The sequence below is a fragment of the Petaurus breviceps genome, unplaced genomic scaffold (assembly GCF_028583685.1).
Source record: "Petaurus breviceps papuanus isolate PSGF00001 unplaced genomic scaffold, PetGlider_PUasm1.0 221, whole genome shotgun sequence".
Taxonomy (NCBI): Eukaryota; Metazoa; Chordata; class Mammalia; order Diprotodontia; family Petauridae; genus Petaurus; species Petaurus breviceps.
In genome coordinates this window covers 1,411,593-1,425,537 of record NW_027185877.1, presented here as the reverse complement: position 1 = coordinate 1,425,537, position 13,945 = coordinate 1,411,593, and the positions used below count along the sequence as shown (strand labels likewise).

Here is a 13,945-nt window from a genome sequence, read left to right as displayed (position 1 = left end):
CCCCACCTCTCTCCCAACCTCCCCACCTCTCTCCCAACCTCCCCACCCTTCCCACAGACTTAAAGTTCAGCTTAATCTCTTTAAGTTTGATTAGATATGCCAGAATCAGTTCATCTTAGTTAATTTATAAAAAGTATTGATTTAAATCTAAAAGAAAACCTTATCTTTCTCCCCCGAAAAAAGTTTTTTTCCCTGAGTTCATCATCTTATCAGTGCCAAAGATCACAAGAATGTAGTTTCTCAAGTATTCTAAATTTTTCTTTTTTGCCCTACTCTAAAGCAATTTGTCCCATGAATCCCAGCAAAATATTCTGATCTCATCAAATATTTCAGATCTTTTGATCTGATATTGTTGACCTCTGATCAAAAAGCAGTATTTGAGATGCTAAAATTGCAAGAAAAATAGACACTCTTGAAGTGATCTGGTCTTGGAAACTATACAGGAAATACACATTTAGGTAAACTCAGATTCCCAAGGTGTAAACTGGGTATTCCAATAAACTAAGCTTTTAACATTTCAAGGGAACTAGCACCAGTAGTAGTAGGGGTGGGGGAGGACTAGAAATCCTTTACGACCATAGGTAAAAGCTGTCACAAGTATACTCATATACCTTGTGGCTAGAAATTGCAAATAGACTACCCAAAACTCCCAGTTGCTATCTGTCCAGTGACTTGGCTAAGAAAAATAACTCTCATGTGAGGTTAACATGATAGAAAAAATGGCCTAAAACCAAACATCTTTTTTGTTGTTGTTTTGTTTGAACATTCCTGAGATCAGTGATTTCTTTTTGAGCTTGAGAATGAATCCTTCCCGTTTTTATTGTAGGTGGGGGGTGGTATTTCTGGTGCTGTAACTGAAAGGAAACAAGAAACTAAGAAGAAAAGAAAGAAAGAAAACAAGCATGGTGCTGAGAGTAAGCATGTTCGGCAGTCACTGTGGTTCAAACTTACCCAGATGTGCTTTTCATGGGATGGAGGAGGATGGATGGAAAAGAGAAGCAGACAAATGTTAATGGATACATTTCAATTCAGAGAAAGCCAGTGATACAAAGAGCATCATTTCAGATATGAGAACACCCCGTGGGAGACGGGTCGCTGTTTTTCTGTGACACGTACCACAATCGTATTGCCTCAGCATCAGGCTGGGTACCAGTTCTCATATCTGACAAATCAGCCAGTTAGCCATATGCATACGGTTAGCCAGTCAGAAACAAACATGCATAACCATATTTTTCCAGCACCTGCTACATCCTGAGGGAAAGTAAGGCTCTTTTGGGAATTATATTAACTCCTTAGAGCTACTGCAACACATCAGAGTATGCTTTTGGAAGGCAAGGATTGTCTTTTGCTTCTTTTTGTGTCCTTAGCACATAGTAGGTGCTTAATAAATGTTTAATGATTGGTTCATTGAACAATGCAAAGAAATTAATAGAGCCCAGTCTCATAGTACTTTAACAAGTTACAGTCTCAGTTTGCAAAAAAGCACCTGAGTGCTAGAGAGGTTGTTTGCTTTAGAAGAAAGAACACTGGATTAGAAATGAGAAGAAAAGGATTTTAGATCTGGCTAGGTTTTAGGTCTGACCTTAAGAAACTCAATAAACCTTTCTGAGACTATTTTCTCATGTGTAAAATAAAAAGGTTGAATCCAATGATCTCTGTCGTTACTTTTACCTTTAACATCTTCCTATTGTTGTATGGTTTCAAGCACAAGCTGAGTTCCCTGGATGTAGCAGAGGGGCTGAGAAAATGTGACTGAAATTGGTTCAAATGATTATATTTTTAAAAATACAATGATCTGTGGACATTTTATAAAATTTTCACATGATGAGGTAAGAAATTCACTTCACTGCTGCATTTCCTAGTTAGCTACAAGAACTAAAATACATTTTTGACTTATTAACAAAATGGGCCACCTATATCTATATCTTTCAGAAATTGCTTGAGTTAGATTTTTCCCTTTTCCTTATTTGTCATACAGGAAAAGGACAGAAGTAAAAGTGAAATGAACACACATTCTCTTCTAAAGTCATTTATTCAAGTCATTTTGTTTTTACCTTATGGTAAATCTGCATTTTTGAAAATTCTAGGCTGAGTTCTATAATTGTTAGGTAAAGTCTTTCAGACTTAAATAAGCCCTAAACAATGTCATAAAAGAATTCACCTCCTGAGATCCTAAGAAATCACTTTCAAATGTGTTTTCACCTTGGTAATACATCAACACACAAACACAACAGAGGCAATGGTGAGTCCAAAGAAAATTGCTTCCTGGTGGGTGAACCAGCTCACCAGCCAATCAACCTCTTATCCATGTGATTGAGCCCAGAGGCAAAGAAGAACTGCCAACAAAACTGTCCAAGGTATCATTTTCCAGATGCCACCACCTACGTGTCCTCTCTAGTTTACCAGATGCATTGAGAAATTATTCTCCCATGGGAGTGGATGAATGAAATCTGGCCACAAGCAAAGCAATACGGTCCTCCTAAGCTACATTCACTAGTCCAAACCTTTATATAAGCAATCGTCATGTGTTGGGGAAAGACAAACAGAGGGGAAATTTGCCAAAAGAGAAAATACAAGCAAAAAAAAATGATGATAATTAAGAGATAAAGACACCAATGGAGAACTCTCCCAAACTTGGTGGTATTCTTCAATTAATTAGCATTTCTCCCATCTCTATATGAATTACTCAACTCAAATTCAGAGTGAGAATGAACTGATACCTCAATTTAAGAATACAAGTAAGTAATTTTAAATTTGCCAAATGAATTTTAAAGAGCATATCCTATCTCTGCATTGGACAGGATAGAATATTCATGAAATTAACTTAGCGCTATGGAACATATTATAATTATATTCTTCAAGGTGATTTTTTTGTCATCTATGTAAAGTTCAAAAGAACAAAGAATAGAAAAAATAAAAGTTGCATTCCTAAATCAGAAATATTTTTTAAATGAGTTATTTTATTCAATGTCTTTTTACTTGAACATGAGGAATCAAGATTATGTCAATGGAAAACTGTATTTAATTAAAATGACATGATATGAATATGTATTAAATGCCAAACCTTTCATAATTTATTATTTGGATTCTTGTTACTAATACAAATATTTCCTTTAAGTGCACTACAAAAATGAAATGCAAATGTAAATGTATATCAAAGATTTCAGATATTCAAAATGGCAGTCATATTTTTCCTTATTGGCTCAAAGCCCTACTTGACAAATGGGCTCTGTCTTTTTCATAAACAAATCCACTTTGACTCTGATAATCCTATAAGAGAACAATCTCATGTGCCAACATCACTCTTTGAAAATATCTTTTCTTCATCTTTCTTTTTCTTAAAAATTGGGAAGTGAGGGGTGGCTAGGTGGCACAGTGAATAGAGCACCAGCCCTGGAGTCAGGAGGACCTGAGTTCAAATCCAGCCTCAGACACTTAACACAAATACTAGCCATGTGACCTTGGGCAAGACAACCCCAATTTCCCTCCAAAAAGCAAAAAAAAAAAAAGAGTAGCACTGGCTTCTTTTATTAAAATACTAGAATCATTAATAAAATGACTAATTACCCAGAAATTGTCTCAAACTTTTAAAATGTCACAGTACACAATAGTGAGGAAATGTAAGTTGATTGCTTTCAAAAGTTTTTTTTTTCCTTTTGGAGGGCAATTGGGGTTAAGTAACTTGCCCAAGGTTACACAGCTAGTGTTTTTGTGTGGGTGTTAAGTGTCTGAGGCCAAAACTGAACTCGGGTCCTCCTGACTCCAGGGCTGGCGCTTTACTCACTGCACCACCTAGCTGCCCCACTTTCAAAAGTATTTTGAAGGAGAAAATTCAGTCTAGCCAAGTGTTAAAAGTATACTAGAGACTTGCTTTAATGGGGGAAAAAATTTGTGATAATTTAAATTAGCATAAGAACTGTGTGTAAATTATTTCACGGCAGCTTCTGAGGCTGCTTTTGTGTTATCTTAAGTGTTTCAAACATTCAGTTTAGATAAATACTTTTTAAATTTCTCCTACTGATAGGCCCTGGCATAAAAAAAAAAAAAAAGATACAAATTAGTTCAGTCCCTGCCCTCACTCATATAGCTTACATTTTACTTGGTTGGGGGTAGGGATATGAAGTGTAGGGGAGTAATTATAATACAAGGCAAATCAGAAAGATAATATTTATTTGTTATTAAATAGTAGAAAAAACACTACTTTATAACTAGAAACTTAAACCAGTCTAGTCTGGGATACTAGTTGTGATTCAGTGTAGTCTGAATCAGAGAGATTTTTGTTATAAATACTTAAAAACAGTAAGATACACCTCGGGTAAAGTGATGCTAATCAAACTGAATATAATTATTTGCTTTCCTTAGCAAGAAGGGAACAACATGTCTATGGAGAGAGTGAGGTACTATGGAAAGAACATTAGCTTTGGAATAAGCAAACCTGAGTTTAAAACCGCTTCTCTCATTCATCACCTATGTAACTTTTGGCACATAACCTATGGGCTCTTGATCTGAGGCAGTTAAGTATTATGGTGAATAGGATGTTGGATTTGGAATCAGGAAGACCAGAGTTCAAATCCTGCCTCAGTCATTTACTAGCTAGGCAAGGCAGCTAATTTCCCCAGTCTCAGCTTTCTTAATCTGTTAGATGAACTGGATTAAATGGTCCCTTTCAGTCCTAGCTCTATAATTCTATACATATCTCTTTAAACATCTAGTCTATACATAAAACAGAACTATTAAAAAGGAACTACAAAATTTAAAAAAATCAGGAATACAAAATTTCTGCACTTGTGCAAGTGACTGGGGAGAATTCTTTCTGGGAAAAGAGTAAAAGACAATAATTATATGGGCACACATTTCAAAATGGTTTTAATTAAGGATTTATTTTCCACAAAAGGAATTTATTTATAATGTTCATTAAATGCTGACTTTGTGCGTTTTGTTAGAAAGAAATAATATTAAGTTGCTTCAGATTTTAAAATTATCTTGTAATTTATGAGCAGGCATTGTTATTTCTACAGTAAACTCTGAATTACTACAGGTAATTAACATGATTATAACAGCTGTAGGAATTAATATACTCCACAGTCAATGTATTTTAAAGACTCATAATCCCTGAATTCCCTCAGAGAAAGGGGATGGTTGTAATGAATTTGGAATGCTAAATTTTGAATCTTAGGCACATCTGAGATGAGCAGTAAGGTGAAGAGGTAGAGTAAATATAAATTTCAGTAACAATTAACAAGGAGACCACTTTTTCCTAGGGGTCCCTATTGGCCATTTTGAAAACCATTTTTTAAAGTCCCATGGCAGTCTGAAGTGGCTACTACTGTGCCAGAAAAGGTGGCATGTGGTGGGGGTTAGGAGGTAAAATAATTTGTAGACCAATAAAGAGACCCCTAATCCAGGAGCTTCCTTGTCAGCTCTGATAATTTCCCAAAAAACAATATTTTCTCCACTCAATTAGAGTTCATAATTTTTTTAGCCACCACTCCTCCCCCACCAATTATTTCTAAAGGATCACTTAAAATACTGTAAAGGGTTTCTAGTACAAGATCAAGGTGCTAGCTTGACAGATGGGAAGAATTCAATTCAATACAACAAACATTTAATAACTAACTGCTTACTATAGTGCTGCCGGTCCACTGAGCTACAAAGAAAGAAAATCAAGAGTCTTTGCCTTCAAGGAGTTTGTTATACTCTAGGTAGGATTTATTATTTTTAAACATTTTATAAATATGACTTGTTTCCTATCTGTTTGAGAAATAAGGTATTTATTAGAGAAACATGTTATAGAATTTTATGCCAATTTCCTGTTTTCCTTCTAATTTTGACTGCATTAATTTTAGCTGTGTACAATTTTTAATTTCATGCAATTACAATTATTCATTTTACTTTCTGTGATGTTCTCTCTTATTTGTTGGTAAACTTTTCTTTTATCCAACTATCTGAGAAATTTTTCTCTGCTCCTCAAATTTACTCATGATATCAACCTTTATATCATTTTATCCATTTTGATCTTATTTTGGTATATACTGTGAGATGTTGATCTATGCCTAGTTTCTGCTAAACTATTACAGTTTTCCCAGCAATTTTTGCCAAATGTCAAATTCTTGTCTCCAAATTTTAGATCTTTGCTTTTATTGAACACTAGATTATTATGCTCATTTGCTACTGTGTATTGTATACCTCCACTGATCTACTGTAATGGCAATGTAAATTTAAGATCTTCCCTGCCCCTGGTCCCTTTGATAGGCTTGAGTGCACCCGGAGCCTGTTACAGGAGGCTTATTTTTCAGGAGATACTTTGTGATTGGGCAGTGGGTCAAGAGGGTTGTGACATTCTCTAAGCCAGGAGAAGGCTACATAAACCCTGATTTGAGGCTTTGTTTTGGGGCTCACTTTGAGAAGTGTTGTGTGACTTGACCAGACAAGACTCTGGACAGCCGCTGAGAGCCCCCTGGCTTTGAAAACCCACATGTTGATGCTTCCCTCTCTGGTAACTGACTAGGTATGGATGTATTTGGTTGGACAGTTGGACAGTCTGCTTGATCTGTTTGATTCTCTTTCTTCTTGTAACTTCTGCTTGTAACCTCTGTATACTCTGAAGGTCAGGGTACTGACTTTTTCCCCTGAACTAGGTAAATGATATGTTTGATTGATTAAAACAAGATTGTCAACCCATTTTGAGTTGCTTTCCTTTAGAAAAGCAGATCTAAGAACTTGTGTTGGCAGCCACCCTGGGTATGGTGGGGTGCTTGCTGCTACATCTACCAGTCTATTTCTCTCTCTCTCTCTATTTCTTCTCTTTCTCTCTCTCTCTCTCTCTCTCTCTCTCTCTCTCTCTCTCTCTCTCTCTCTCTCTCTTTCTTTTTTTTAGAGGGGGGTAGTAGACAGGGCAATTGGGTTTAAGTGAGTATCTGGAGCTGGGTTTATACTCAGGTCCTCCCAACTCTTTATTCTTTATTCACAGTGCTTTATTCACTGCATCACCTAGCCGTTCTTACCACTCTATTTCTTAGCCAGTATCAGATTGTTTTGATGATTATAGTTTGAAATCAGGTATTGCTAAGCTTCCTTGATTCACATTTTTCCCCATTGATTCCCCTGATATTCTTGAACTTTTGTTTTCAATGACTTTTGTCATCATTTTTTTCTAGCTCTATAAATAATTCTTTGGCATTTTGATTGAAGCACCATTGAATAAGTATACTAACCTAGGCAAAATTGCCATTTTGGATTGGCCTACCCATGAATGATGACTGTTTCTCCAGTTGTTTAGATCTGTCTTTATTTGTGTAAAACGTGTTTGTATTTATGTTTTTATAGTCTCTGAGTTTGTCTTGGCAGATAGAATCAAATATTTTATATTGTCTGTAGTTATTTTAAAGGGATAAGCAAACTAAGTAAATATAAGATAATTTGGGAAGGAAGAGTACACACACACACACACACACACACATAAACACCTCCCCCAGCAGGGATTGGGAAGACTTTCTACAGAAAGTGGCTGGAACTGTAATGAAGACTACGCTTTTTAACAGGTAGAGATGAGGGTGTATGCTAGGTATTATAAAACAAGAGATGAATTGCCGAGGGAATGGGCAGTTTTTAAACAGAGAATCTGAATGAAGTTAATATTAAATAAGATTATAAAGGCAGGTTGGAAGTACATTTGGGGTGGCTTCACATGTCATACTCAGGAGTTATTTTCCTTATAACAGGGTTGATAGAGAGTTACTGAATATTTTAGGCCTATGATTTTTGATAGTTTTATGGAGGATGATTATAGGATGAAAAAACAAGGATGGGGAGGGGGTTTGAAGAGAGTTAGAATGTTCTTAGAATGGCCAAGTCAATGTGATAGTAATGGCAATTAAAGATTCCCCTGTATTGGCTTGGTTTTCAAACTGATTGTGTTAAAACCCAGAGCTTGTTAATCCCACCTGTGGGATGGACTTGTTGATGCGAAAAGAAAGTCCTGAACTGGGAGGAGCTGGTGACGTAGATTTGGAGAGACAAGAGAGAGGCAGAAGAACTTTTTGGAAGCAGCACCCACATGGAGGCAGAGAGAGAGACTGAGAAGGATTGCTGGGGGCCAATTTGAATCACCCTGGACTTTTGAGACCTGTCCCTTGCCATTACTATCACAGTCAAAAATTGATGAAACCCTGAACTAGAAAATAGACTCTTTGATTGGACAAAATGAGTTGAACATGAAGGGAGTACAGGTAACTGAATGGATACATAGGGTAAGGAAGACATAATCAATCCACAGGTATTTAAGAATCTATAATATGTCAGACAGTGGGGATACAAAGAGTAAAGTAGAAAAAATTCCTGCCCTCAAAGACCTTATATCCCAATAAGGGAGACAATATGGGATGACAGGATCATAGATCAAGAGTTGGTAATGACCTAAAAGGCTGACAAAATGAAAAGGCTTCATGGAGAAGGTGGCAATTGAGTTGAGTCTTCAAGAAAACCAGGGATTCTGAGAGGCAGAGGTGAGAAGGTAGTGCATCTTTCGTGGTTGGTTCATCAAGGGCACAAGTACAAAGATGGGAGATGGCATTTCATATGGATAGAACAGCAAGTACAGCAGTATGGCTGAAATGTATTTTTCATGGAAGGCAGTAATATGTAAGAAGACCAGAAAGGGAAGAGAGTCTAGGCTGTAAAGAAACCTATGTGCTAAATAGAAGTTTATTTTATCTTGGGAACAATTTACTGAGTAGCAGAGTAATACAGCACAACCTGTGCTTGGGAAAAATATCTTTGGAGTGTTATGGAGGATAGACTGGAGTGGGGGTAGAGCTTTTTAAGGAAGAAAGTCAAATGCCAGGCTATTTCAAAAATCCAGTTGATAGGCGTTCTAGCCTGAACTAGGGTGGTAGCTGTGTGAGGATTAAGAAAAGGCTTGGTTGTCTAGGTAATGCAGTGAGTAAAGTGCTGGCCCTGGACTCAGGAGAACCCAAGTTCGGTTCCAGCCTCACACACTTAACACACACACACACACACACACACACACACACACACACACAACTAGCCGTGTAACCTTGGGCAAGTTAAGTAACTTATTGACCTCCAAAAAGCAAAAAAAAAAAAAAAGGCATAATTTTACATAGAAAGACATTCTTCTTAACAAGAAAAAGCATAACATAAAGGTAACCCTCAGATAGTGAGGGTGCTATCCTTGACAGAAAATGAAGTTTCCAGAGGGTGAGGTTAGGGGAGAAAATGACCAGTTTCTTTTTTAAAATACTGATTTGTAAATGGTGACAATGATCTGCAAATAGAGTTTACTAATAGGTAGTTGGCAAGTTTACTAGTTTGTAGTTGGGACTAGATTTCAGGAGAGAAAATTGGGAGATGTATCTATCATTCTATACATATAGATAGACATGTCATTTGATTTCTCTCTATAAGGGAAATGACAAAAAAAAGGAGAAAAATTTTTTAAAAGAGAGGAAAAGGAAGAAGAAAGAAAAAGAAAGAAGAAAAAAGGAAGGAAAAGAAAAGAAGAAAAGGAAGACATATTTGGGAGTCTGTGAAGATATATTATGTGAACCCATGTAAACTTAATCACTAACCATGGAAAGAGAAAATGACAAAGACAGACACAGATGTTTAGGGAGCAAGATAGTAGTGTAAAGAGACTGAGTAGAAACAAACATGTAGAAAGATACCCAGGACAGGTCAGGATTCTGAAATGCTAGGGCTAATACACAATGTCAAAAGTGGTAGTGAGGTCAAGAGCAATGATGAAAAACTGAATTTAGCACGTGATCATCAGGCAAACATAAGGAGAAATTTGAGATGAGAGAGAAAGAGAACAATTGAGAGGGAAAATTCCCAAAGAAGAATGGAGGGAATGAGATAATAATAATAATAATTAATAACTGGTATTTATATAAACAAACATACCATCTCAGCTGGGGAAAAAAGTATAGGAGAAGAATACAACTTGATTTAGCTAAGTCCATGAGTAGCCAAAATAGAAAAATGGAAAGAAACTCAGTAACTACCACACAAATGTATGTGCACGTACACACAAACACACACAAACTAAATGAACAAAAACAAACAAAAAACATGAGTTATCTCTAGTTCTCTATGAGTTTGAAAGAGAACCATCTAAACAGACATCTAAAAATTAGAAGTCAGCAATAGAACAAGCATAATATTGAACATCTTATATTTCAAGCATAAGTGATGTCTTCTTAGATTTACATCTATTATCCACAATTCAATGTCACATTTATACTTATTGGTTTCATTTATACTTCAACACTAAATGTAATACAAATTTCATTTTCTGATTGCTTGTAAAGCCCCATCAGTGACATATACCATTTTGTCACCACTTATGCTTAAATACAAATTTTTATCATGCAGTAACTGTAAGTATCTATAGGGATGACTGGGTAGGATCTAGAATATATCACAATCTGCTCTTAAGTTAGCAAGTGAGAATATATGAGATTAGTTAATATTTTTATTTGAGGCATTTAGGAACTGCTAAGCAATCTAAATTATATAATGTATAAAATTGTATAGTGCATCACACTTATGATAAATTATAATACATAATATTCTTGAAATATGCTTCTTTTAATAATAATAGAAATAACTACAAAAAGGAAAATTTAATTAATATTTCTAATTATAGATAGTTTCGTTGATTGTATTTATATAGGAATAGTCCTTCTTAAACTTCATGAATACTATAGATAGAAAATAGTCAAGGTTTCAAAACATTTCAAGGGTCATTTTATGGAGGTCCCTCTAGGAATAGACATATTAACAAAGTCTCTAGGGTCTTGTTCTTATGTCTTTGAAGTTCTATGGCAAAGATGCATTGGGAACAATTCTTTCTTGAACTCTCAGATTCTCATGATAAGAATAGCCCTAAGGGTGTCTCAAGGCAATGAGAGAAGAAAATAGAGCTGAATATCATTCTACTCTTAGAACTGAAGGGTGGAAAGCTATGTTGTAGATACAAAACAAGAGAATGAATCTCAAGAAGAAAAAAAGACAAAAGCAAAAGAGCAAATTATGGGGAAGGGGACAACCTCTTTGCTTTCAAAGTACAGTCTCTAATCATCCTCTTCCCTCACAGATGTCTGGGATGACATTGAAAGTATCCTATATGTGTGGCTTTTTTCCCCCTTCTCTTTTTATGAGACAACTTTATTTTCTAGCAGCTGTTGTGATTCATAATATATCACTTTCACAAGGCATTTAACCATTACCCACTTTATGTGAATGAAAAGATATACTGTCAATTTTTTGACAGATGTGAAATAAGAAGTCACTAGTCTGTTGGGATTCTGAAATAATTATACATTCACTAGATAACAAAAACACTCCTGCCTTTCATTTTTTTTTCTTTTTTAAAAGATGCAATAAAAGGTTTCCCTTCTTGCATAGGTGGATGTAAAGAATGACTAACTAGAACTTTGAGTGTTAGTAAACAAGGAAGTAGGGATTGGGGTGTTATTAATTCTTCCAGTTAGAAAAACTATTAAGTTTTACCTAATCCCATTGTGGGCAGAAAAGGAAAAAAAAGTGCTGTCTCATCCTAACCCAATTCAAATACTAAAGTTCTTTTTCTTTTTTTGAATTTCTATGATTTTTGGGGGGTGGAGTGGGCCTTAGATGGTGTAAACTATAGAGAAAGGGACTCTATCAGTAGAGAAAGTAACCTGATCTGGGAGTTCCCTGTGTATTAATAAAATTCCAAGTCTGACCTGCATCCCCTAATCCCATCCTAAAGAAATTATTCATTACTACTACAACTGAGTCCTTTATACAAAGCATTTCAAATTTGTGTCCAACACATCAAGGAAATATAAATTGAGAATCTAACAATAAAAAAAAAAAGGAAAGAGCAAAGCATTATTTTGCCTTTACAGCTTTCAAATCTGTTTTTGACTCTCCAAATCAATAAAAATATTAACATTTTACATCAATATTAGCTAAGAAAGAATAAATTATTAAACCTACTTTTTCTTTAGTCGCCGGTCTTTCTCGGCTTGAGTTCCAAGTTTGCCTAACCCTAGAGACTCCTGTGCTGCAGCTTCCGTCTCCATAAAGCCTCCTATGAAGAAATATTTTAGATTAGATCATGTTAATACAAGTATGTGGAACCTATTAAGTCCTTAAAAGTGAACAAGCTGCTAAAATTTTCTTTTCATTATATCCCCCAAACTCTAAGTTGCATATTTGTATCCCAAATGTCTAGCAAACTGCATTTGCTGAATTGCACTGAATTATAAATACATACTGTAAAAAAATAATTTATTTTAAATCTAAATACATAATAAGAAAAAAAGCACTCGTGTGTACAGCAGAATGTAAGAGAGGATTCAAAATATATAGCAATAAGTTTCCATTTCAAGAGAAACTAAATAGGGGCAGCCAGGTAGCACAGCAGGTAAGAGCACCGGCTCCAGTGTTGAGAAGACCTGGAGATCGAATCCCGGGCTCAGACACTTAGCACCCACCCAGAAATAACTAGCCGTGTAACCTTGAGCAAGTTACTTAACTCCAATTGCTTAGAGGAGGCCAGGTGGCTCAGCGAGTAAGAGCACCGGTTCCAGTGTTGGGACGACCTGGAGATCGAATCCCGGGCTCAGACACTCAGCACCACACCCAGAAATAACTGGCCGTGTAACCTTGAGCAAGTTATTTAACCCCAATTGCTTTAAAAAAAAAAAAAAAAAGGAAAACTAAATAATAAATACTACACATTTATGTTCAGAGTTGTCCATCTTTTCTTTGCTTCCTTGTAAGTTTCCTTTTGTTCCATGCTGGGCACTTCTTACTATGTTTCTCCCCTTCCTCCCCACTCTTCTGCAAGAAGGCTACGAGTAAGTATGGATTATAGGTGTGTGTGTGTGTGTGTGTGTGTGTGTGTGTGTGTGTGTACAAACATATATATAGGGGTGTGTGTATATGTATACTATATATACAAATATATATAGTATATATACATACATATACATACATATAGTATATAACACACATATATACTATATGTACAAATATATACACACATATATACTATATATACAAATATATATACACACAAACAAAAAACATACACATACATATATATACTTAGCTATCTATAATCATACTCATATATAGAACTACACATTCATATGCATCTATGTAAGACCCTACTATACTTGTTTGTTCTGTTTCTCTGAGGGTGGATAACCTATTCTTGGCAAAATAAATCCAAGTCTTTCTGTATTTTCCTAAGTAACAACTCATTTCCTATACCATAGCAATATTCCAACCTTATACTGTCTATTTTGAATAGTCTTAAACAATATTGTTTAATATGGCTGGCATATAGTGTAGTTTCCATATTTTTCTCTTTTGATTAAATCTATTTTAGTTTTAACTTTGTCTGAGATTGTGATTACTACCCCTGCCTTTTTTTTTTCCTAATAAATTCTAGACACATACTTTTGGTAGGTTGGCAGGCAAATATTTCATAAGGAGATTAAGTTGGGATTAAAGGAAAGAGTAAATGGAAATTTTTTTATTTTTATTTTATTTTATTTTTTTTTTAAGCAATCAGGGTTAAGTAACTTGCTCAAGATTACACGGCCAGTTATTTCTGGGTGTGGTGCTGAGTATCTGAGCCCGGATTTGATCTAGGTCATCCCGACACTGGAGCCAGTGCTCTTACTCGCTGAGCCACCTGGCCGCCTCTAAGCAATTGGGGTTAAGTAACTTGCTCAAGGTTACACAGCCAGGTGTTTCTGGGTGGGTGCTAAGTGTCTGAGCCCGGGATTCGATCTCCAGGTCAGTCTGACACTGGAGCCAGTGCTCTTACTCGCTGTGCTACCTGGCCGCCCCATATGGGAATTTTTTTAATAAGAAAATGTTCAATGATCTCTCTCTCTCTCTCTCTCTCTCTCTCTCTCTC

General features: G+C 35.8%; 1 protein-coding gene across 3 annotated transcripts in view; it reads right to left on the bottom strand.

Moving 5' to 3' along the window:
• The window catches only part of PPFIA2 (PTPRF interacting protein alpha 2), a 737,051-nt gene that overhangs the window by 58,044 nt on the left and 665,062 nt on the right, over positions 1–13,945 (bottom strand). For all 3 annotated transcript variants that reach the window (XM_069094786.1, XM_069094785.1, XM_069094787.1), the window contains one exon: positions 12,007–12,100. In XM_069094786.1, the coding sequence (XP_068950887.1) occupies positions 12,007–12,100 (94 nt within the window). The remainder of the gene's footprint in view (positions 1–12,006; positions 12,101–13,945) is intronic.